Source organism: Dama dama, chromosome 29 (genome assembly GCF_033118175.1).
Source record: "Dama dama isolate Ldn47 chromosome 29, ASM3311817v1, whole genome shotgun sequence".
Lineage (NCBI taxonomy): Eukaryota > Metazoa > Chordata > Mammalia > Artiodactyla > Cervidae > Dama > Dama dama.
In genome coordinates, this window is record NC_083709.1 from 28,495,949 (window position 1) to 28,519,300 (window position 23,352).

The 23,352-nt window shown below is 37.9% G+C and overlaps 1 protein-coding gene across 1 annotated transcript; it reads left to right on the plus strand.

The window, feature by feature from the left end:
* The first annotated feature begins 358 nt into the window (after window positions 1-358).
* Window positions 359-2,730, plus strand: IZUMO3 (IZUMO family member 3). The gene is made up of 6 exons (XM_061132401.1): window positions 359-590; window positions 727-801; window positions 950-1,039; window positions 1,708-1,788; window positions 2,194-2,284; window positions 2,595-2,730. The coding sequence occupies exons 1-6, from the start codon at window positions 359-361 to the stop codon at window positions 2,728-2,730; spliced, it is 705 nt and encodes a 234-aa protein (XP_060988384.1).
* The last annotated feature ends 20,622 nt before the right edge of the window (window positions 2,731-23,352 follow it).

The following is a 23,352-nucleotide window of genomic DNA, read 5'->3' on the forward strand; positions in this document are numbered from 1 at the left end:
AAGAATACAAGTAAGAGAAAGGGTTAACAACTGTTTTCTGAGCTGTCTCCCTGCACAGAACTCTGCTTGTGTGAGCTCAAGACTTCTCTCTCTCATTCTGGGTTCCACACTCAGAACTCAGGTATCTACTCCCCAGCTGGTAGTTCCCTCTCTCTGGAATGAAGGACAAAAGTCAGAAAACAACCAAAGATCCTTAGAAAAATGAGATTGCCTAGAAGTGGGATGGAAACGGAGGGAAAGGTGGAGTCAGACTACCCAAGACAAGCCTCTCATTGCTGGAGTTTTGAAGGAAAGGGAACTAGGTGAACCAGTTGCCAGGACAACCTTCTGTTGGGGCAAGGGCAGTTGGGGCAAGGATATGGGAGACCTGCGGCTGCTCCTTCTCCTGCCCCTGTCCCTGGCAGCCTTCCATGGGGTCAAAGGCTGTTTGGAATGTGACCCCAAATTCATCGAGGAAGTTAAATCCTTGCTTGGAAAGCTGGTACCCCCAGAAGTCCCTGGCCGAACTCATCTGCTTGAACGGCAGATGAAAGAGATGATCAGTTTAAGCTTCAAGGTCTCCCACAGGGACAAGATGCTTCGGGTGTTGGGTGAGGGAAGCCTAAGCCCCTAAGAATTTTGGGAGCTAAAGGGAGAAGGGAGGTAGGGAAGAGAGTACCTGGGGCCACATAATTTCCTCCATAAATGTAATTAACCCCGACATGTTCCTTTACCCCTCCTCTCTAGCTGTTCAGAAGGTTGTCGATTTGAGAACATGGCTGAAGAATGAACTTGATAAACTGAGCAAGGAAACATGGAAAGGTGAGGTACTGTTTCAATGTTAAAACAATGTATTGCCCAAGCAAGTTTGAGATCAATTCACTGGGGGAGACAAGGCAAAACAATTAGGATTAAATTATGAAGGGAAAGGCCACCCCTCATTTCTGATGTCCATTCCACCCCTTTTCAGGTGTCTTTATCCTTCAAGGCAGGCTTCTCGATATCCGCAAAAACGTGGACTCCAAACTGGAAAAACTATTAAAGACATTCTCTGAAATTGGTAATATCAGATGTATATCTAACACCACTGAAATTATGTGAAAGGAATAGGAAATGAGGGGTGAGAGAAGGAATAGGTATTCACATTAAAATAATCCAGAATGGGTGGAGGGGTGGCTGGAAGGTAATGGGGTAACCAAATAAAGACTATTTGAGTATAAATATGACAAACTTTAAGTTGAGTCTAAGCTCATTAGATCTTTCTGGTTCTCTTTTAGCTTGTTCTGAAGACTGTGGTAAGTACAGTATATGCAGTGCCTTGAGGTTTCAGTGCATATTTCCCCATCTCCTTTATCTCCTCTACTTGTCACACTGAGAACATAATTCCTAAAGCTATCAGCTACAAGGGGGAATGTCAACGATCTGTGACAACAGAATCTAGCTTATGAAATCTCAATCACTCCATATAATTGGACGTGCTCAGAGTCCTTCTATACCAGAGTTTTTAATCCATAGCCCCAAAATAAGCTGAGGCATCATCTCCCCACTTCTTCCCAGAGATTGGGCTTAAAGTTTTGATCCATCTCTAAACCTGATGGCGAGGGGAAGAAGAAAGTTACAACAATGTAACCAATGGAAATGCCTGCGATCTAATTCATACTGGTGTCTAAGCTAAGGCAACTCCATGCTGTAGCCCCTTCCAACTGTCTTTCTTCTTCTCTGCATCAGTCGTGACTGAAGGTCCTATCCTGGATTGTTGGACGTGTCTTCGCATCACCTCTCGATGTTTCAAAGGAGAATATTGTGAAGGTAACAGAGATTGTTGTATGGCACTTTGAAAGGCCAGGGATCAAGGAGTTTCTCATTGATCTAATCAACAAATATTTGTTGATCACCTTCTATGTAGGTCATACTAACGCTACAAATAAGAGCTAAGATGCTGGACAAAATTTGTGCCAGAATGAATTATTGGGCACTAGGTCACTGAAGAGCTTAGAAATGAAAAAGTGTACTAAAGGTGGAGAAATCAGCCTAGGGGTAGTAGAGGAAAATGTTTTGTAGAGCCTAGGAGTCTAAGAAAGAGCAGAATAACCAGGGAACAGGATATAAACGGTGAATAGAACAATTTTTAAGGTTAAAAGGAGTCTTATGGATAAAGCCCTCAAGTTACTAATTTTCCCCTCCAGCTCACTTTTTTCCCCTTTTTTCCTCCAGAGGATGATCCAAAGAAGGCTGAGAATCGAGAAATTGGACTATTTCTGATATTATTAGCAGAAGTTGTAATATTGGGAGGTGTTTTGCTACTGTGAGTTTCCTGCTTTTAAACACACATTGGGTCAAGCATTTCTTTGGCAAAGAGACTGCCCAATCTTTCCCCTTCTTCCAATGGAAATAAGAGGAAAGAAGTCATCTCAAACTTTGGGATATCCTACTAATAGGAATGAAACAGATAAAAGTTTCATGGGATAAAAGTTGGAACATAGGAAACGGAGGAAGTGTGATGAAGTATGAGAAAAAAGCTTGTAGAGGAATTCAAAAAAGGAAGAAAAAATAGTTACAATTTTGTAAAGAATTGGGCTACTAATATTTAAGTTGGGATTATCTTATTTCTCTAGATTCCATTTTTGCATCACTCACCGGAGGAAAATGAAGGCAATACGAAGGTCATTAAAGAAATACTTGGAGAATAAACTTGAAGAATTAATGGGAATAACGGACGAGAAGGAGAAAGATTTCAGAGGCAGAGAATAAATACATAGACACAGGCAGGAGGTGTTTCATAATTCTCTTATATGTTGACTCCAAGTAGAAAACCAGGAATTAAGCTCTTTTGCAGTCATAAAGTCCAAGTATTCTAAAACAGAACTTAGTTTCTCTGGTAACGAGCCTTTCTGATATCCTGAGGGCAACGGAAGCAAACATTTTACTGGAAGTTGGACAGAAAGCAATGCTAGTATGCTGAAATGCACATGAAAGATGATACACTGCATAATAACAAAGAACGAATGGTAATCTAAGATTCTACAGAAGGCAATAAAGACGTAATTTTATTTCTCATTCTATCAGTCTAAGCATCCAAACAATGGACTTAATGTGTGTAACTATCACCAACAAAATTTTAAGTATGGTTTTGGTTCTTTTGCCCTAAAAAAGGGCAAAATAAAAGAAGTGGAATCAATTTTCTGATAGTGTAGACTCCATTAAGGATAATATGAAATAGATGAAAAATTTATGCTTGCAGAACAGGACTTGTCATTTTTATAAACCTGTTTCTTTCTATGATGTCAACCCACGTTCAACTTATTATAAATAAAGTTCTTTGTAATCACATTTTAAAAAAGGATGCATGGTTGGTAACTCTCATTAATCTCTTTAATCAAGATTACTTTTAAATGTCTCAGTTCAGTTCAGTTCACTCAGTCATGTCCGATTCTTTGCGACCCCATGAATCACAGCATGCTAGGCCTCCCTGTCCATCACTAACTCTGGGAGTTTACTCAAACTCATGTCCACCGAGTCGGTGATGCCATCCAGCCATCTCATCTTCTGTCATTCCCTTCTCTTCCTGCCCCCAATCCCTCCCAGCATCAGGGTCTTTTCCAATGAGTCAGCTCGTCACATCAGGTGGCCAAAGTATTGGAGTTTCACCTTCAGCATCAGTCCTTCCAATGAACACACAGGACTGATCTCCTTTAGGATGGACTGGTTGGATCTCCTTGCAGTCCAAGGGACTCTCAAGAGTCTTCTCCAACAACACAGTTCAAAAGCATCAATGCTTTGGCACTCAGCTTTCTTCACAGTCCAACTCTCACATCCATACATGACCACTGGAAAAACCATAGCCTTGACCAGATGGACCTTTGTTGGCAAAGTAATGTCTCTGCTTTTTAAAATGCTGTCTAGGTTGGTCATAACTTTCCTTCCAAGGAGTAAACGTCTTTTAATTTCATGGCTGCAATCACCATTTGCAGTGATTTTGGAGCCCAAAAAATAAAGTCAGCCACTGTTTCCCCATCTATTTGCCATGAAGTGATGGGACCGGATGCCATGATCTTAGATTTCTGAATGTTGAGCTTTAAGCCAATGTTTTCACTCTCATCTTTCACTTTCATCATGAGGCTTTTTAGTTCCTCTTCAGTTTCTGTCATAAGGGTGGTGTCATCTGCATATCTGAGGTTATTGCTATTTCTCCCGGCAATCTTGATTCCAGCTTGTGCTTCTTCCAGCCCAGCATTTCTCATGATGTACTCTGCATATAAGTTAAATAAGCAGGGTGACGATATACAGCCTTGATGTACTCCTTTTCCTATTTGGAACCAGTCTGTTGTTCCATGTCCAGTTCTAACTGTTGTTTCCTGACCTGCATACAGGACATGCAAGAGGCAGGTCAGGTGGTCTGGTATTCCCATCTCTTTCAGAATTTTGCACAGTTTGTTCTGATCCACACAGTCAAAGGCTTTGCCATAGTCAGTAAAGCAGAAGTAGATGTTTTTCTGGAACTCTCTTGCTTTTCAATAATCCAACAGATGTTGGCAATTTGATCTCTGATTTCTCTGCCTTTTCTAAATCCAGCTTGAACATCTGAAGTTCACAGTTCATGGACTGTTGAAGCCTGGCTTGGAGAATTTTGAGCATTACTTTACTAGCGTGTGAGATGAGTGCAATTGTGCAGTAGTTTAAGCATTCTTTAGCATCGCTTTTCTCTGTTATTAGAATGAAAACTGACCTTTTCCAGTCCTGTGGCCACTGCTGAGTTTTCCAAATGAGCTGGCATATTAAGTGCAGCACTTTCACAGCATCAGCTTTTAGCATTTGAAATAGCTCAACTGGAATTCTTTCACCTCCACTAGCTTTGTGTGTAGTGATGCTTCCTAAGGCCCACTTGACTTCGCATTCCAGGATGTCTGGCTCTAGATGAGTGATCACACCATCGTGATTATCTGGTTCGTGAAGATCTTTTTTGTACAGTTTTTCTGTGTATTCTTGCCACCTCTTCTTAATATCTTCTGCTTCTGTTAGGTCCCTACCGTTCCTGTCCTTTATTGTGCCTATCTTTGCATGAAATGTCCCCTTGGTATCTCTAATTTTCTTGAAGAGATCTCTAGTCTTTCACATTCTCTTGTTTTCCTCTATTTCTTTGCATGGATCACTGAGGAAGGCTTTTCATTGTAGAAAATAATATTGAAAGGACAACACATTTGCCAGATTTTGTGTGTTTTCATGTTCGTTTGCTTTAGTGTAGCCTTTAAATTTCTTGTTGTTCCCTCCCGCCCCTCTTTTACTTCTTTCTCATTATTCTCTTTTAGAAAACCTTGGTTAACAAGGATATATCTTTCATTATTTTATCAAAACCTAATTGGTAATAAGCAAACAGATACACACACGTACATATAAATACATTACACATGTAATTGCTTGCTTTTAAGAATTATGCACACTTATGCATATTGATTTTCATAGTTACATGTTTTGTGACATTTAAGCTAACTGATATTAAAGTCTACTCGCATTTTGGTGGTTGTGCACAATACCATAGCGTGATGGTGCCATAATTATTCTAACGTTCCTCTGTTTTTGGTATTCTCTTCATTAGCTTTTTTTTAGTCACTGTAAAGAATGCTACAATAAACACTCATGCAATAAATATCTACTTACTGATTCTCCCATTTGTAAGAGATGACGTTACAGAACTGTAATATCTAAAGTGAAAGTTATATGTTCTTCATCAGAGTCTGCCCACATATCTCCATCCCAACTTACAGAACCCAATTATTTCTTAATTTAATGCCCTCACTTAAACAATAGGCACCTAATAAGGCTGGTATTCAACTTGCATTGTAATTCAGCCAATAGAAGGATAAGGTCCTGTGTTTTATTTTCAGCAATTTCAACCCTGCACCTGTAGGAAATAAGGTTCTTCCTCAGAGTACAACAAGAAGCTTCCAGGTATTCATATATGTGGCATCTGAGCTGAGAAGTTGAATCCCAGAGTTCATCCCTTGAGCATTGTGTCCAGTAAAACAGAAGCGACAAATCAATATCATCACATTCCTTAGTTTTAAAAAAATGTTTGAAAGTATTATATACGGAATCACCCAACTTACGTCTTATAAATGACTGATTAATAGTATCCAATGGAAATACTTTATATAACACTGTAAACAGTTCATGCCAAGGCTGTCAGGGCTCTCCTTACTACTGGCAGTAAGTTATCAGCATCTTCAAATCTAATAGGACTAGAAAGTCAATTAAAAAAACTCAAAACCAATTCTGAAAACCCATCTTTAAAATTATATTCCTCTAGAACTACCTTTAACAAAAAAATCTGCATTAGTCTGGGTTCTTCAGAGGAACAGAACCAAAAAGATAGATCAATAGACAAAAAATTTAAGAAGATTTATTATAGGAATCGGCTCACACTATTACAGATACTGAAATAATGCCATCATATACAGTCTACAAGTTGGAGACCCAGTGTCATAATTCACTTAAAGTTGAATGTTTGAGAATCAGGAGGAATCTGGTATGAGTTCAAGAGTTGGAAAGCCCAAGAACCCAGGAGATCCCCTGGCTGATGGAAGGAAATAACAGATGTCACAGTCTGTTGATTTTATGTGTGTGTGTAAGTGTGTGTGTGTGTAAGTGTGTGTGTGTGTGTGTGTGATGTGTGAGAGAGAGAGAGAGAGATGGAAAGAAGGGGGAGAGAGGGAGGAAGGGAGAAAATGTGCCTTTCCTCCACCGGGGCCCTCAGTGGATTGAATGATGCCACATACTTTGGTGAGGACAGATACTCTTAACTTAGTCTACTGATTTAAATGTTAATCTCTTCCAAAAACACCCTGCCAGACAAACCCAGGAACAAATTTTTGCCAGCTGTCTGGGCTTCCCTTAGTCCAGTAAGGTTGAACACATAACAATAACAGTCACAAAACATCACTTATCAAATCTTGTGAAGAGTGTCTAATTATATGCATTTGAGATGAACTTTCTATTCATATATCATAAAGAATATAAAAACATGAATAGGGCATTCTGAGTAGCTAGGAAAAGAACAAAGTAAACTGCAAAAATGTACAAAGAGAGAAGTTAGACTGTATCTGAATGAAACAAAAGGTGGAATTTAAAGAGATAATACCAGATGCTAATAAGTCTTCATCCAAACACATAACAAAATTTTTAGAAGATACATTAAAAATTTAGAAATAAGAGAATCAAAACTATAGACAGATTTATTTTTATCTTCAGAGACTCTTTAAAACAACTAAATGGTAATAACATACAAAACTTGGATGAAATAGATATTTTAATAAAAGCACAAATTAACAATATTGACAAAGGAAGAAAAAAAATAACCAGGTTGCCAAAGTTCTTTAAACAAATTTAAAAACAGTATGAACATTACTGAAAAATTCTTAAGGAAAAACCTGAAATGAGCTATAACATGCAGCCTTTGATTTTTACCCAAATGGTGAAACTCTGGTTTCCTCCCACCTTAAGTGCATGGTGCTCGGCTGTTTCCTTCACTAAAGTAAGTAATTGGTTGTTGCTGCTTAGTCGCTAAGTCATGTCCAGCTCTTTTGTGACCCCATGGACTGTAGCCCACTGAGCTCCTCTGTCCATGGGATTTCCAAGGCAAGAATACTGGAATGGGTTGCCATTTCCTTCCCCAACGGATCTTCCCCACCCAGGGATTGAACCTTCATCTCCTGCATTGGCAGGTGGATTCTTTACTGCTGAATCCCCAGGAAAATTCAAAAAAAAAAAACAGAAGGACAAACAGTTTTGAAGAAAAGAGCTGAAATTTAGTTTTGAAAGTAAGTATCAACTTTGTTGGGGTCAAAAACAGACATCTATTCAGTGTTTGGATTTATATATATGAACATAGCAATAAGATCAAAGCTAATGAAACATTTTAAAGCACTTGAACAAAGTAAGTAGTGAACCTGAAAATACGACAGAGAAGATCATCCAGATAAAAAGGTAGAGAAATAATGAAAACCAAGGATAGAATACCAAAGACCCCTGCATGATAGTAAAATTAAAATACAGCTTTAAGTGGGCTAAGAGAAGCAGCCAGCAATTATTATGTTATTAAGACATCTATAATATTCAGATACAATATTAAAATGCCTAAAAATCCAACCTGTTTTCTATAGTCTTACTCCTTGGAAAACTTTTGAGATGCTGACTTTGGGCTGAATTCCCATCAGCTATGACTATGTGTTTCAAATTTCTGACCCTTCCATCTGCACGATTTACTGAAACTACTTTATAATATAGATCCACAATCTGATTGTTTTCATTTCTAGAATCATGAAAACAAGGAGAGGCTGGTTGTTTGTGATTTTATGTGTTTATAATATGATGAAATGACGATTATCTAATTGAATTATATGTTCATCTACTAGGAAAAGTCCTATGGTACTTGATTTCAAGTGTAAAATACAAAATTAATTGCTTACAATCCTAGTTTAAGCTTGTTGTTGTTCAGTCTCTAAGTGTGTCTGACTCTTTGTGACCTCATGGACTGCACTACACCAGGCCTCCCTGTCCCTTACTATCTCCTGGAGTTTGCCCAAGTTCATGTCCATTCAATCAGTGATAGGTAAATTTAAGTCTGAGCTAACCATTAATATATTTTTTTAAAGGATCTGTAAAATCACCTTTTCAACAGGCAAATTCTCAACTCAAACCTCATTTATAGCTTAGTGAAACAATACAAATCATTTTATTACTGCAACAATTATACTTTAAGAACTAACACATAATCCAATGTCCTGATGTCAACCCTACATAAGTTTATTTTGAACATTTCCCTAGGATATACAAATCATTAGGGGAACGTATTTCTTTGAGTCTGCCAACCTGATGCAGATGGTACAATTTCTGATGCTTCACTATTCTTGTTCAGTTCAGTTCAGTTCAGTCGCTCAGTTGTATCCGATTCTTTGCGACCCCATGAACCGCAGCACACCAGGCCTCCCTGTCCATCACCAACTCCCGGAGTCCACCCAAACCCATGTCCATCGAGTCAATGATGCCATCCAACCATCTCATTCTCTGTCGTCCCCTTCTCCTGCCCTCAATCTTTTCCAGCATCAGGGTCTTTTCAAATGAGTCAGCTTTTCACATCAGGTGGCCAAAGTATTGGAGTTGCAGCTTCAACATCAGTCCTTCCAATGAAGGGAGGTTATACCTTCTTCCACCTGAGGCAAATACTTTCTTTCAGATTTACATTTCCTGATCTGCAGCCTCTTCTGGAATATTCCTTCATTATTTACCTCCCATCATTTATCTCCCTTCTCTTCTTCAATACTAGGTCTTTACTCTTAGTGTCTATCACTGTATATTAAAGCCTATTTTCTTCATCCTTTGTCCACTTCTAACCTCCATGCCAAACTTCTTAAAAAAGCATTATTTCTTTACTCTTGTCTTCCCCTCAATTCACCACAATCTACATTTTGCTCCTCACGACCAAATGGAAATTGCTCTACTGTTGTCACTGATCCCTCATTTATTACAGTCAGTTTTCTTTAGTCGCCAATGGAATAATTTATTTAGATAGAATTAAGAAAATCTTAACAGAAAAACAAAATGCATGATTTAGGTCAGTAAGTACAATTTGTTTGAGTTTAGACCAAAAGGAAAAAGAGAACTCATCTTTGTAGCCCCAGAAAAATAAAAATAAAATCTACCAAAAAAAGAGTTCTCTTTATTCCTGAAGTTTCTTGTCAACTCTAAGCCCTACCAGAGTGCTTATGATTTCCTTCTTAAACTACCCCTCTGTACTTGGCAGCTTTTGTTACATCAAAGGTTTTGTTCCTATTTTTCAAGCCATGCTTTAGTTGCTTTGGTGGGAGAGGAAGGGCTCCTCTTCCTCATCTGCCTACTTATTTAGAAATTGAACACCAGACAGCTGACTTCAATCTTTTTCTTACTCCATACCTGTAGAATCTCATCCACCCATGTGATTTTAACCATCATTTAGTAATTGCATCTCCAAATTCTTAGACAGTTATTTGCCCTCCCCAAGTCCTCCAAGTCAATTTCTGAATACATACTGGATATATCTATCTAGACCTAAAATATCAATTTTAAACTCAGCATGGCTAAAGCTGAACTAATTATCTTGAACCATTTCTGATTCTATGCAATGTATCCTTATCCAGAGTGTCCTTCAGTCCTCCTGAAGAAAATATGTGTTGCATGTAGATTATAGACAAACTAGTTTACTGAGCATTTTTATAATTGCCTTCTCACAGATCCCACAAAATTACTTTAAATCATTTTTTGTTTAGAGGAGGCTTGGCAAGTTTAATTTCTTCCAAGTGGTGACTTGGTAAGCAGAGGAGGATTCAAATCCCAAATCTGAAGCCTTTGCACTAGCCAGCACTGGCTCCATGGATACCATATGTTACCCAAAAGGTAGAAATCTCAATGTATTCTGGAATCCTCTCTCTTTCATCTATTCCAGGCAGTCTCTTCAATTAGCATTGATTTTTACTCCTAAATATCTCTTAAATCACCCTAACTACTGCTGCAGTTGAAGCCCTTCCCTCCTGTCTAAGGGATTATGGCAATGGCTTTCTAATCAGCCTCCTGAGTCCAGCCTCTTGAAAAGCCAAGGCCATCCTTCCATTTGCAATCAGAACAATCAGTCTTGAAACACAGATTTATTTCAACCTCCTAAGTAAAGTACTCCAAGGACTCTTCCACTCCTAAAAGTGTAGGCTTCTTCATACAACATTCTACATGGCTAAAATTTTACCATCCAACTCTATATAATCTCACCTTTGGCAAAATGCATTCCTAGGTCTTCCTCTCTACCTAGGGTCTGCCAAACATACTAGGCTTTTTCATACTCCTAGCCAATACTTGTTCATTACTTTTCTTGATTGCCTGGTAGTCTTCCCCAGCCTTCAAAACCAACATCTAAAATCATCTCATACAGCCTTTCTGAGATGGTCAGACAGCATTAATCACTCACAACCTTCAGAATCCTTTAAAACTCTTTTACTTCTATAAAGCACTTTTCACAGAGGACAGCTATTACAGGTTTGCATGTCTCTTTCCTAGACATGAAATCCCCAGGAACACAGACTATGCTATCTTCATATTCCCATGCTACCCCATATTCCCCATGCTATCTTCATATTCCCAACTTCTAGCAATGTATCACAAAATTTCATCAGCTTAAATGCCCCTTAATTGAGGAATTTCATGTAAGTATGAATCAATGTCTGATTCCAAGTTGTTAGAAATCATGTATATTTGTTCACAGAGATCATTGTTAAAAAGTGGTACTGAAAACTGAGTATTAGCTAGATGAAACTATAAATATGCAAATTGATGAATGCTGTTATTTGAAACTGCATAAAGCTGGTTTAAGATTCAACATTTAAAAAACTAAGATCATGGCATTGGGTCCCATCACTTAATGACAAACAGAAGGGGAAAAGATGGAAGCTCTGACAAATTTCCTCTTCTTGGGCTCCAAACACACTGTGCAGCCATGAAATTAGAAGACAACTGCTTCTTGGCAGAAAAACCATGACAAACCTAGACAGTGTATTAAAAGGCAGAGACATTACTTTGCTGACAAAGGTCAGTACAGTCAAGGCTATAGTCTTTCCAGTAGTCATATATGGATGTGAGAAATGGACCCTAAAGAAGGCAGAACACCAAAAAATTTCTTTTCAACTGTGGTCCTATAGAAGACTCTTGAGAGTCCCTTAGACAGCAAGGAGATCAAACCACCAGTCAATCCTAAAGGAAATCAACTCTGAATACTCAATGGAAGGACTGATGCTGAAGCTGAAGATCCAAAACTTTGGCCATCTGATGTGAACAGCTGACTCACTGGAGAAAACCCTGATGCTGGGAAAGATTGAAAGTGGAAGGAGGAGCGTGACAGAGGATGAGATGGTTGGACAGAGTCACTAATTCAATGGACATACTCTGGGAGGTGGTGAAGGACAGGGAAACCTGGTCAGTCCATGGGGTAGCGAAGAGTCAGACATGACTTGGTAACTAAACAACAACAATACACTAGGTATTCTTAATACTACCATATATACTTAGTCTGTTGTATTGTCTGTGGAAGCCTCAGTGCATATCTTTAAAAGCCCTTGCAGCTTGATGGCCAACACTGCCATGGAATACTGGCTACATGAACACTGTTTGGAACTAATACAATCCATGGAACTTAGGTCAAATTGGAGTAAGTACTAAGTTCCCAAATGAAGTGCACAGGTTCCTAGCATGAAACTGAGCTCAAAGGCACCTACAGGAAGTTCACAGCAGTCCCATTTATACCAAAGGGCAGCTCAACGGGCTTTGTCCCAGCAGCCTGTCTTACCACCGACTGGACCAGAAATCTGAAGATCTCTGAAACTTCCTAATAGTCTTCATGCCTTTTGGCATTGATCTAAATCGGGAACTTATCTCAGAGGTCAGGAGACTGCAGCATATTCCACTGAGTTATCCTGATTATAGGGATAAGCTGGGAGCTGGGTAAGGGGCAGTAGAGATATTAATATTTAATTACCTAATGATATTAGTGTTAAAAAACACAGAAGACTAGAGATTTCCTCAAGAAAATTAGAGATACCAAGGAAACATTTCATGCAAAGATGGGCTCAATAAAGGACAGAAATGGTAGGGACCTAACAGAAGCAGAAGATATTAAGAAAAGGTGGCAGGGATACAAAAAAGATCTTCATGACACAGATAATCATGATGCTGTGATCAGTCACCTAGAGCCAGACATCCTGGAATGTGAAGTCAGGTGGGCCTTAGGAAGCCTCACTACAAACAAAGCTAGTGGAGGTGATGGAATTCCAGTTGAGCTATTTCAAATCCTGAAAGATGACACTGTGAAAGTGTTGCACTCAATATGCCAGCAAATTTGGAAAACTCAGCAGTGGCTACAGGACTGGAAAAGGTCAGTTTTCCTTCCAATCCCAAAGAAAGGCAATGCCAAAGAATGCTCAAACTACCATACAATTGTACTCATCTCACATGCTAGTAAAGTAACGCTTAAAATTCTCCAAACCAGGGTTCAGCAATACGTGAACCGTGAACTTCCAGATGTTCAAGCTGGTTTTAGAAAAGGCAGAGGAACCAGAGATCAAATTGCCAACATCTGCTAGATCATTGAAAAAGCAAGAGAGTTCCAGAAAACATCTACTTATGCTTTATTGACTATGCCAAAGCCTTTGACTGTGTGGATCACAATAAACTGGAAAATTCTGAAAGAGATGGGAATGCCAGATCACCTGACCTGCCTCTTGAGAAACCTGTATGCAGGTCAGGAAGCAACAGTTAGACCTGGACATGGAACAACAGACTGATTCCAAATTGGGGAAGGAGTACATCAAGGCTGTATTGTCACCCTGCGTATTTAACTTCTATGCAGAGTACATCATGAGAAATGCCGGGCTGGAGGGAGCACAAGCTGGAATCAAGATTGCCGGGAGAAACAGCAATAACCTCAGATATGCAGATGACACCACCCTTATGGCAGAAAGTGAAGAACTAAAGAGCCTCTTGATGAAAGTAAAAGAGGAGAATGAAAAAGTTGGCTTAAAGCTCAACATTCAGAAAACTGAGATCATGGCATCTGGTCCCATCACTTCATGGCAGATAGATGGGCAAACAGTGGAACCAGTGGCTGATTTTATTTTTCTGGGCTCCAAAATCACTGCAGATGGTGACTGCAGCCATGAAATCAAAAGACACTTGCTCCTTGGAAGTAAAGTTATGACCAAAATAGGCAGCATATTAAAAAGCGGAGACATTACTTTGCCAACAAAGGTCCGTCTAGTCAAGGCTATGGTTTTTCCAGTGGTCATGTATGGATGTGAGTGTTGGACTATAGAGAAAGCTGAGCACCAAAGAATTGATGCTTTTGAACTGTGGTGTTGGAGAAGACTCTTGAGAGTCCCTTGGACTGCAAGGAGATCCAACCAGTCCATCCTAAAGGAGATCAGTCCTGGGTGTTCATTGGTAGGACTGATGCTGAAGCTGAAACTCCAATACTTTGGCCACCTGATGCGAAGAGCTGACTCATTGGAAAGGACCCTGATGCTGGGAAAGAATGAAGGCAGGAGGAGAAGGGGATGACAGAGGATGAGATGGTTGGATGGCATCACTGACTCAATGGACATGGGTTTTGGTGGACTCTGGGAGTTGGTGATGGACATGGAGGCCTGGCGTACTGTGGTTCATGGGGTCACAAAGAGTCAGACATGATTGAGCTACTGAACTGAACTGAAACACAGAAAGTTCTGGAACATTACCCTGAGTATTTGCTTTTCCTATCTTCAACATGCATATTTTAGTTTTTCAACTCACCTAAAAGTAGGTTGCAGAAAGACTGAGTAAAACTACAGTAGCAACAGTAAAGCCAGAGAATGGAAGTAAATTTCTGAGGAACAGAAGAACAACACTTTGCCCTCTACTTCATCTCAAGGAGCTTACATAACTTCAGGTTCTTGGGCTTGCATTCCCAGATTCAGCACTACTAAAATCATCAAGTAATATTACATCTGCTTGCACATCTTCGCCTTACAGAGAAAACAAATACAAATGACTTCCAATCAGAGGGCAGCACTGGAAAGTAGGCATGTTTGTCAAGCATCCCCTCTGGACCATTATGGGCTTTCTGTGAGGCAGAGGTATTCCTACCTAACAAGGCTTCATCATTCTGCCTGATGAGACAGCCCTTCATGATTTCTGCTGAAAGTACTAATAATCACAGGCTCTTCAGACTCAGAATTCATATTTTCTTTTTTCATCCACACTCTCTTTATCTTACTAATAGCATCAGAAAATGTTCAACAAGATTTTTCCAGTGAATAAAATACTTCCTGGTTTTATCTTTGGCACTTTGGGAATCTATATGAATAATACTGTCAGGCCAATAGGGCATCATTTATTAAGTTGTTGTTTCTATAACTGATAACCTCAGTTATCAGTTCTGGGCTATGAAAACAGTCCAAAGAGAGTTCAAATAAAAGGTTAAAAAACATTAAACACAGAGTTTGTGATGCAGCGCTTATTAAGACATACTGAACCCTGTATAAAAACTGACTGCATTTCCTTGAAAGAAAATGTAAGGGAAATTTACAGTCATTATCTCTGGGTGGTGTAGGTTACCAGTGATTATTATTTTCTCTCTCTCTCTCTCTTTTTTTGTTTTTTGCTTGTTGGTGTTTCTGATTTTTCTACAATGAGCTTGCATCTTAGTTAAATAGGGAGAAAGGCTATTTGACTTAAACTTAAGGGCAATAGGACTTACAAAGCAAATATGGTTTAATACTATTTGATACAAACTGCCCAATGAAATAATTTAATCCAGTACTTATTTTATGAAATAGATTTTACATAACAAAGTAGCCTGGGTTACTGCTTCATTAAATTTCTACCCATGGAAATAAAATTTGGCTTAACATTCTTTTTCTTATCCTATAATTCTAGTATATTTTGTCTCAAAAGCTTATTGGGGCAAAATCCTCCCAATGACTGTATGTAATGTACTCAATACCATGTGGGAGGCTTAAAAGGAGATAGCATGCAGTGACATTTTAAAAAATAAAAAGGTTTTTATAATTATTATTATTAAAGCAACAACCTATTTATCATTGATGTGCACGCTTAGTCGCTTAGTCACATCGAACTCTTTGCAACCCTGTGGAATGTAGCCCACCAGGTTCCTTCCTCTATTTTTTCAAGAGAGAATACTAGACTGGGTTGCCATTTACTCCTACAGAGGATCTTTCCAACCCACGGATTGAACCTGCATCACCTGTATCTCCTGCACTGCAGGGGGATTCTTTACCTGCTGAGCCACAAGGGAAGCCCTTATATTGATAATAAGGCTACAAAAAATTGAAGTCATGTTTTTAATTCTAAGCTATGAGCCAGCTCAGGCATTACTCACTACTCATCTGCTAACACTAAGGTCAGTAAGGACCTGCTTCTTTTTTATTTGCCACCTACTCTTAAGATCTGGTCATTAGATTCTCATTTTTGTAACCTGATCCCATTTATGATCTCAATATCACAAGGTAATCCCCACTTGTTTTCCTCTTTGTTTTAGACAGCACTGTCTAATAGAAATAGAATGTAAATAAGTGAATATCAGCATTTTAGGACTCAGTGAACTAAAATGGATGGGAATGGGTGAATTTAATTCAGATGACCAATATATCTAATACTGTGGACAAGAATACCTTAGAAGAAAAGGAGCAGCCCTCATAGTCAACAAAAGAGCCTGAAATGCAGTACTAGGATGCAGTCTCAAAAATGACATAATGATCTCATTTCATTTCCAAGACAAACCATTCAACATCACAATAATCCACATCTATGCCCCAACCACTAATGTGGAAGAAGCTGAAATTTACTGATTCTATGAAGACCTACAACAACTTCTAGAACTAACACCAGACAAATATGTCCTTTTCATCACAGGGGACTGGAAAAATAAAAAAAATAGAAAGTTAAGAGACACCTGGAGTAACAAGCAAGTTTGGCCTTGGAGTACAAAATGAAGCAGGGCAAAGGCTAACAGTTTTGCTAAGAGAATGCACTGATCATAGCAAAAATCCCTCTTCCAACAACACAAGAGACAGCTCTACACAAGGACATCACCAGATGGTCAATACTGAAATCAGATCAATTATATTCTTTGTAGCCAAAGATAGAGAGGCTCTACACAGTCAGGAAAAACAAGACCGGGAGCTGACTGTGGCTCAGATCATGAACTCCTTATTGCAGAATTCAGACAAATTGAAGAAAGTAGGGAAAAGCAGTAGACCATTCAAGTATGCCCTACACCAAAACCCTTATGATTATACAGCAGAAGTGACAAACAGATTCAAGGGATTAGATCTGATGGGCACAGTGCCTGAAGAACTGTGGACAGAGGTTCATAACATTGTACAGGAGGCAGTGATCCAAACCATCCCCAAGAGGAAGAAATTCAAAAAGACAAAATGGTGGTCTGAGGAGGCCTTACAAATAGCTGAGAAGAGAACAGAAGTGAAAAGCAAAGGAGAAAAAGAAAGATAAACCCATTTGAATGCAGAGTTCCAGAGAATAGTAAGGAGAGATAAGAAAGTCTGCTTGAGTGAACAATGGAAGAAATAGAAGAAGAAGATAGAATGGGAAATATTAGAGACTCTCTTCAAGAAAATCAGAGATAGCAAGGGAACATTTCATGCAAAGAGGGGTACATTAAAGGACAGAAATGGCATGGACCTAACAGAAACAGAAGAACTTAAAAAGAGATGGCAATAATACACAGAAGAACTGTACAAAAAAGGGCTTAGTGACCCGGCTAACCACAATGGTGTGGGGTCACTCACCAAGAACCAGACATTCTGGAGCATGAAGTCAAGTGGGCCTTAGGAAGTATTACTATAAACAAAGCTTGTGAAGTTGATAGAATTCCAGCTGAGCTATTTCAAATCCTAACAGATGATGCTGTTAAAGTGCTGCATTCAATATGCCAGCAAATTTGGAAAGCTCAGCAATGGCCACAGGACTGGAAAAGGTCAGTTTTCACTCCAATCCCAAATAAGGGTAAAACCAAAGAATGTTCAAACTACCATACAATTGCACAGGACATGAACTGGAAGTCCCAGATATACAAGCTGGATTTAGAAAAGGCAGAGGAACCAGAGATCAAATTGTCAACATTTGTTGGATCATAGAAAAAGCAAGAGAATGCCAGAAAAAATATCTACCTCTGCTTCACTGACTACACTAAAGCCTTTAACTGTGTGGACAACAAAAACTGTGGAAAAGTCTTAAAGAGATGGGAATACCAGACCACCTTATCTGACTCCTGAGAAACCTGTATGCAGGTCAAAAAGCAACAGCTAGAACCAGGCATGGAACAATAGACTGGTTCAAAATTGGGAAAGGAATATGTCAAGGCTGTATATCGTCACCCTGCTTATTTAATTTATATGGAGGGTACAACATGCAAAATGCCAGGCTGGATGAAGCACAAGCTGGAATCAAGACTGACAGGAGAAATATCAACAAACTCAGATATGCAGATGATACCACCCTAAAGGCAGAAAGTGAAGAACTAAAGAGCTTCTTGATGAAGGTAAAATAAGAGAGTTAAAAAGCTGAATTAAAACTTAACATTCAAAAAACTTAGATCATGGCATCTAGTTCCATCATTTCACGGCAAATAGATGTGGAAAAAATGGAAACAGTGGCAGACTTTATTTTCTTGGCTCCAAAATCACTGATGATGGTGACTGCAGCCATGAAATTAAAAGGCGCTTGCTCCTTAGAAGAAAAGCTAATGACAAACCTAGACAGCGTATTAAAAAGCTGAGACCTCACTTTGCCGATAAAGCTCTGTATAGTCAAAGCTGTGGTTCATCCAGTAGTCATGTATGAATGTGAGAACTGTACCCTAAAGAAGGCTGAGTGCCAAAGAACTGATGCTTTCAAACTGTGGTGCTGAAGAAGACTCTTGAGAGTCCCTTGGACTGCAAGGAGATCAAACCAGTCAATCCTAAAGGAAATCAACCCTGAATACTCATTGGAAGGAGTGATACTGAAACTGAAGCTCCAATACTTTGGCCACCTGATGCAAAGAGCTGACTCACTAGAAAAGACCCTGATGCTGGGAAAGATTGAAGGCAGGAGGAGAAGGGGATGAGAGAGGATGAGATGGTTGGATGGCCTCACCGACTCAATGGAAACGAGTTTAAGCAAACTCCAGGAGATAGTGATGGACAGGGAAGTCTGGCATACTGCAGTCCATGGATTCGCAAAGACAGACACAATTTAGTGACTAAACAACAATACATAATTTTAAACTTTATAGTAGCCACATTAAGAAAAAGTTTAAAAATAGATGAAATTAATTTAATTAATATATTCCAACCCAAATATCCAAACTAATATCATTCCAATGTATAAGCTATATATATATATATATATATATATATAAAATTAAATACTGAGTTATTTTAATTGTTCTTTTAAGTACTAAGTACTCAAAATTTGTCTGATATTGAATATTTTATATCTTCAGCACATGTCAATTTGAAATTTTTTAATTGGAGATACCTGATCTGCATTTATATATCATAAACTGTACTGCTGAAAAAGAAGACCCCAAATTGTTCCAAGCATGCTTAAAACTTTTCCAATCACACAATCCAGTGTCGGCTTTTAAATTTATCATAAAGTTGAAGACAATTAAAAGTTCTCTTTCTCAGTCACATTGGCTATATTCCAAGTGTTAGCCAGTCCACACATGGCACGTGGCAACCATATTGATGAGCACAGGTCTAGCTTCCACTAATTGTTTCTGCTTAAGGCTTTCAAAAGTTGAACTTTTTTTCCAGACCTTTGAGGATCAAACCCCAGATCTGGCCCACATACAAAAGCTCAATGGTGGCCCTTAGAGCACCCCCAATATACACACCTATAGAGGAGAAATAATTCAGAAAATATTCCCATCTGATGGTGGCTCTGGTATGTGACAGCTCTGCTCAGGGAATATGTATTGTAATCTGAATTTGGAGATAATTTTTAGAAAAGACATAGTATTTTAAAAATACAAATGAAGGGCTTATCTTGGAAAATGCAAATGAAAGCATAAATGACTTACTTTAGAATACATATAAATTATTTCAGGCAATAAAGATTGATTTATTAAAAAAAAAGAAGATTGATTTATTAACTTATTAACTCAAAGGTAGACTGCTGTAGTACCCTGAAGCAATAAATCCTGAGAGTCACGTATTGTGCTGCTCTTGCTTATGACTGCATTTGGGGCTTTTTCCCCTCTTATGGATCCTATTTGTTGACAAATATATGCCTTAAAAGAAAAGGAGGAGGTGGTTTATGTGGCCTTTTTTGTGGAAGGAGTACTGTTTTGTCTTATTGCCAGGTGAATAGAAGAGCTTGGGCAAAGATTCTTGTACAATTTTGCATAAGATTCAATTATAATGTAATTGATGTCAATTAAAAGTCTTTAGTGAGAAAATAAATTTTCCAGGAACTTCCAGATTACTAAGAGGAAGAGCTTCCTCTGTAATTACATCTATATTAATATTGTTGCAGAGACTACAGGTAGGATCTATTCCACAGATAAGACATGGGTATTTTGGCATTTTATCTTGTACAGTATTATCTTCCACACATACATAATTGTAGTCTATTTTTCTTGTGCCTTTTTCTAATGCATAATGTATTTTGAATTACATGGTTTATATACAACCATATACACATGACTTAAAACAACTAATTTTATGCTCACAATGTGAGCCAATTTAATATAGTTCTGAAGAGGTCAAATTCTTTGTTTAGAATTTTATTTTATCAGTGGTTTACTTCATGGGTCCCCTAGAACATCACTGTCCAACAGATATACAATGCAAACCATAAATGCAAATTATAAATATAATTAAAAATTTTCCTATCTCCATATGAGAAAAGTAAAAAACAGGAATAATTCATATATTTGTATTAAACCTTAAATATTTTTATTAAACCTTAAATATCCCAATGAGATATTGTACCATCTTTTATTTTTTATTTAAGGCATTGCAATCTAGTGTGTTTTTGGTACTTATAGTCTCTCTCGATTCAGATTAGACACAATTTCAAGTACTCAATAGCCACATGTGGCTAGTGGCTGCCATAATTGAACAGCACAAGCAAAGATAATATTCACAGTGAAATTTTGGTATAAGTTACTGAATATATGTTACCTTGTCCAGCAAGATGGAAACCCAAGACCTAGTCAAAATCATGTTTAACAATCAGTTAAATGTTAAACTTTCATATTTATTAAAACAAAATTCAAAGAAATCTGTCATCATCTTCTGTAAAAAGTATTATTTCACCTACAGAATACAGCACTTCTATTTTTTTCCTATTTGTGCTATTGGCAAATTTTCAGGCTAGGTTCAGCACAGACGGTTAAAAACCCTTGATTATGGTTTAAACTAGTCTCAAAATTAGTTCACATATTACCTGTCAGTGGAATCTGTCACCAGTTTTTCCTTTTTCAAAACATTTTTTTAATCTAACATCTTCAGAGTTTCTTTAGAAAACTGAATGAGATATTAGAATGACTCACTGAGTGAAAAAAGTTAATTTCTATCTCACCCTTTCATTCAAATGTATGATTTATTTTCCAGTGTTGAAAAATCTGTACCATTAATCTCTGTGACTTAAAGAATTACAGTACAGTTCAGTAAGACACTAGAAAAACTGCAGACATATTTACAAAAAGAAATATCCACAAGCTATTACACTGTCATACACTGGTGCACTTGTCTGCCTACGTGATATTTTTCTCCATGTTCAATGGTGCATATCAAGTTAACAACCAAAATTTATTATCTAATGTATTGTGTGATTAATGGGATAGCTCACATTTTAATCAGCCATAGATTTCTTCTCAATGAGGTCTACTTGCCTTAAGCACAATATATTCATTCAGTCTTAACTTTTTACAATAGGTTTTCTTCTACTTTCCTTTCTATTTATTTTTAACAAAAAATTTCATCTGGATGCTTCTGATTTAATAAATCATTTTCTGATACCATTATATTTTTAAAAACCTATTTGTTTGACTCTGCAAGAGTGTTCTGTATTTAGTTATTTTAAATACAATAACTATATAGTTTATTGATCACCTCCCACTAAGTCAGCAGTATCTCCCTTTGTATCCCCTGCTTGACTATAAGCTACTTAAGAAAAGTGATATCATATCAATTTTCCTATTTTATAAAATAGTACCTTACCTGTAATAGATGCTTCATAAAACATGTGGACTTTATGAATCATTATAAAGCTGCAACCTCAGTATTAGTCTAACAAATGTTAACCAGTCCAAACCAAAGCATGGAGTCGTAATAGCTACATTAACCATTATATATTATACTATAATAGGAATATTCAACAGTTGCTCTGTTCTAGGCACTACATACATTAGTTGTGATGTTTTAATTATCCTATAGGTAAAGGATCTGCCTGCAATACAGAAAACTCAGAAGATGCTGTGGGGTTTGATCGCTGGGTGGGGAAGATGTTCTGGACGAGAGCATGGCAACCCACTCCATATTCTTGCCTTGGAGAATCCCATGGACAGAGAAGCCTGGAAGGCTACAGTTCATAGGGTCGCACAGAGTTGGACGTGACTAAAGTGATGAGCAAGCAAGCACAAAGTCCTTATGACATTTTAAGCATCCTATAAGGATAATTATCATATAAGGATTATTAAATACTAATATGAAGTATATACTATAAATAGCCCCATTGCAAACCAGTAAAATTGAGGTTCTAAAAGAAAAGGGTACTTGTTTTAGAGCAGAGTGACTGAGTCAGGGTTTGGATATACACTGCCTGATGGCAAAATTGGAGTTTTTAACCACTGACATGGCCTCTAGAGGCCTCTGGTTCTGAGAATCTTAGATGACAACACCTTTAAACAATGGAGTTCCTAATCCCAGGGATGATTCCACTGAATGATACACATTTAGATACAAGAGGCAAATACAAAACAAATGTATCATTCATAAGTATAAGAATATTGAGACCAACTTACTGAATAGCTGTAATCCTTTCTGTTATTTATTAACTTTTTCATTACTTTTTCTGAGTAAGCTTTATGTACCTACCATGTAACATCCTAATTCTCTTTGAGGTTTTGATTCATTTTTTTTCTCCTAGATTCTGACATATTTATGTTCAACTGAAGGACTTTCTGATCTTAAGAATATGTTCAAGTGTGCTGGCTTATATGTATACTCAAATTTAGAGTGACCACTACAGATTTTTTAACTTGACTAGATAATTGAATTTTCTCACTGACCAGAAGCTATTAAGAGTTTATTTGATTAGAAGTTCATTTTTGTTCTGGGTTGGAAGATCACCTACTACGAACCCGCTATGACATCTGTTAAAATATGTTTCTAAGGGAAATAAATTTTTTAAAAAGGTAAGAGTACACAAACACAGAGAAAGTAATTCTCTGATATTTTCATCTTAACATATATCTCAAACTTGTTTCCTTGAGAGACTGCAAAATGTCCTTCTCCTACAACTGCATTTTTAGTTTTATATGTGTGTGTGTGTATAAACTAAATATATTTTATATATTTGCTATGTAATAATAGCATAAACAAATAAATATACCCATACTACAAAGCTACCTAAGAACATAGGCTAAAAGTTAAGGATAGACACTAGGCAAAGATGGCAGAGTATGAAGATCCCGAGCTCACCTCCTTCCGTGGGCACACCAAAATTACAATTATTTACAGAGAGTCTATTGATGAGACAGACTGGAAGATGAGCAGAAAGATTTTCTACAACTAA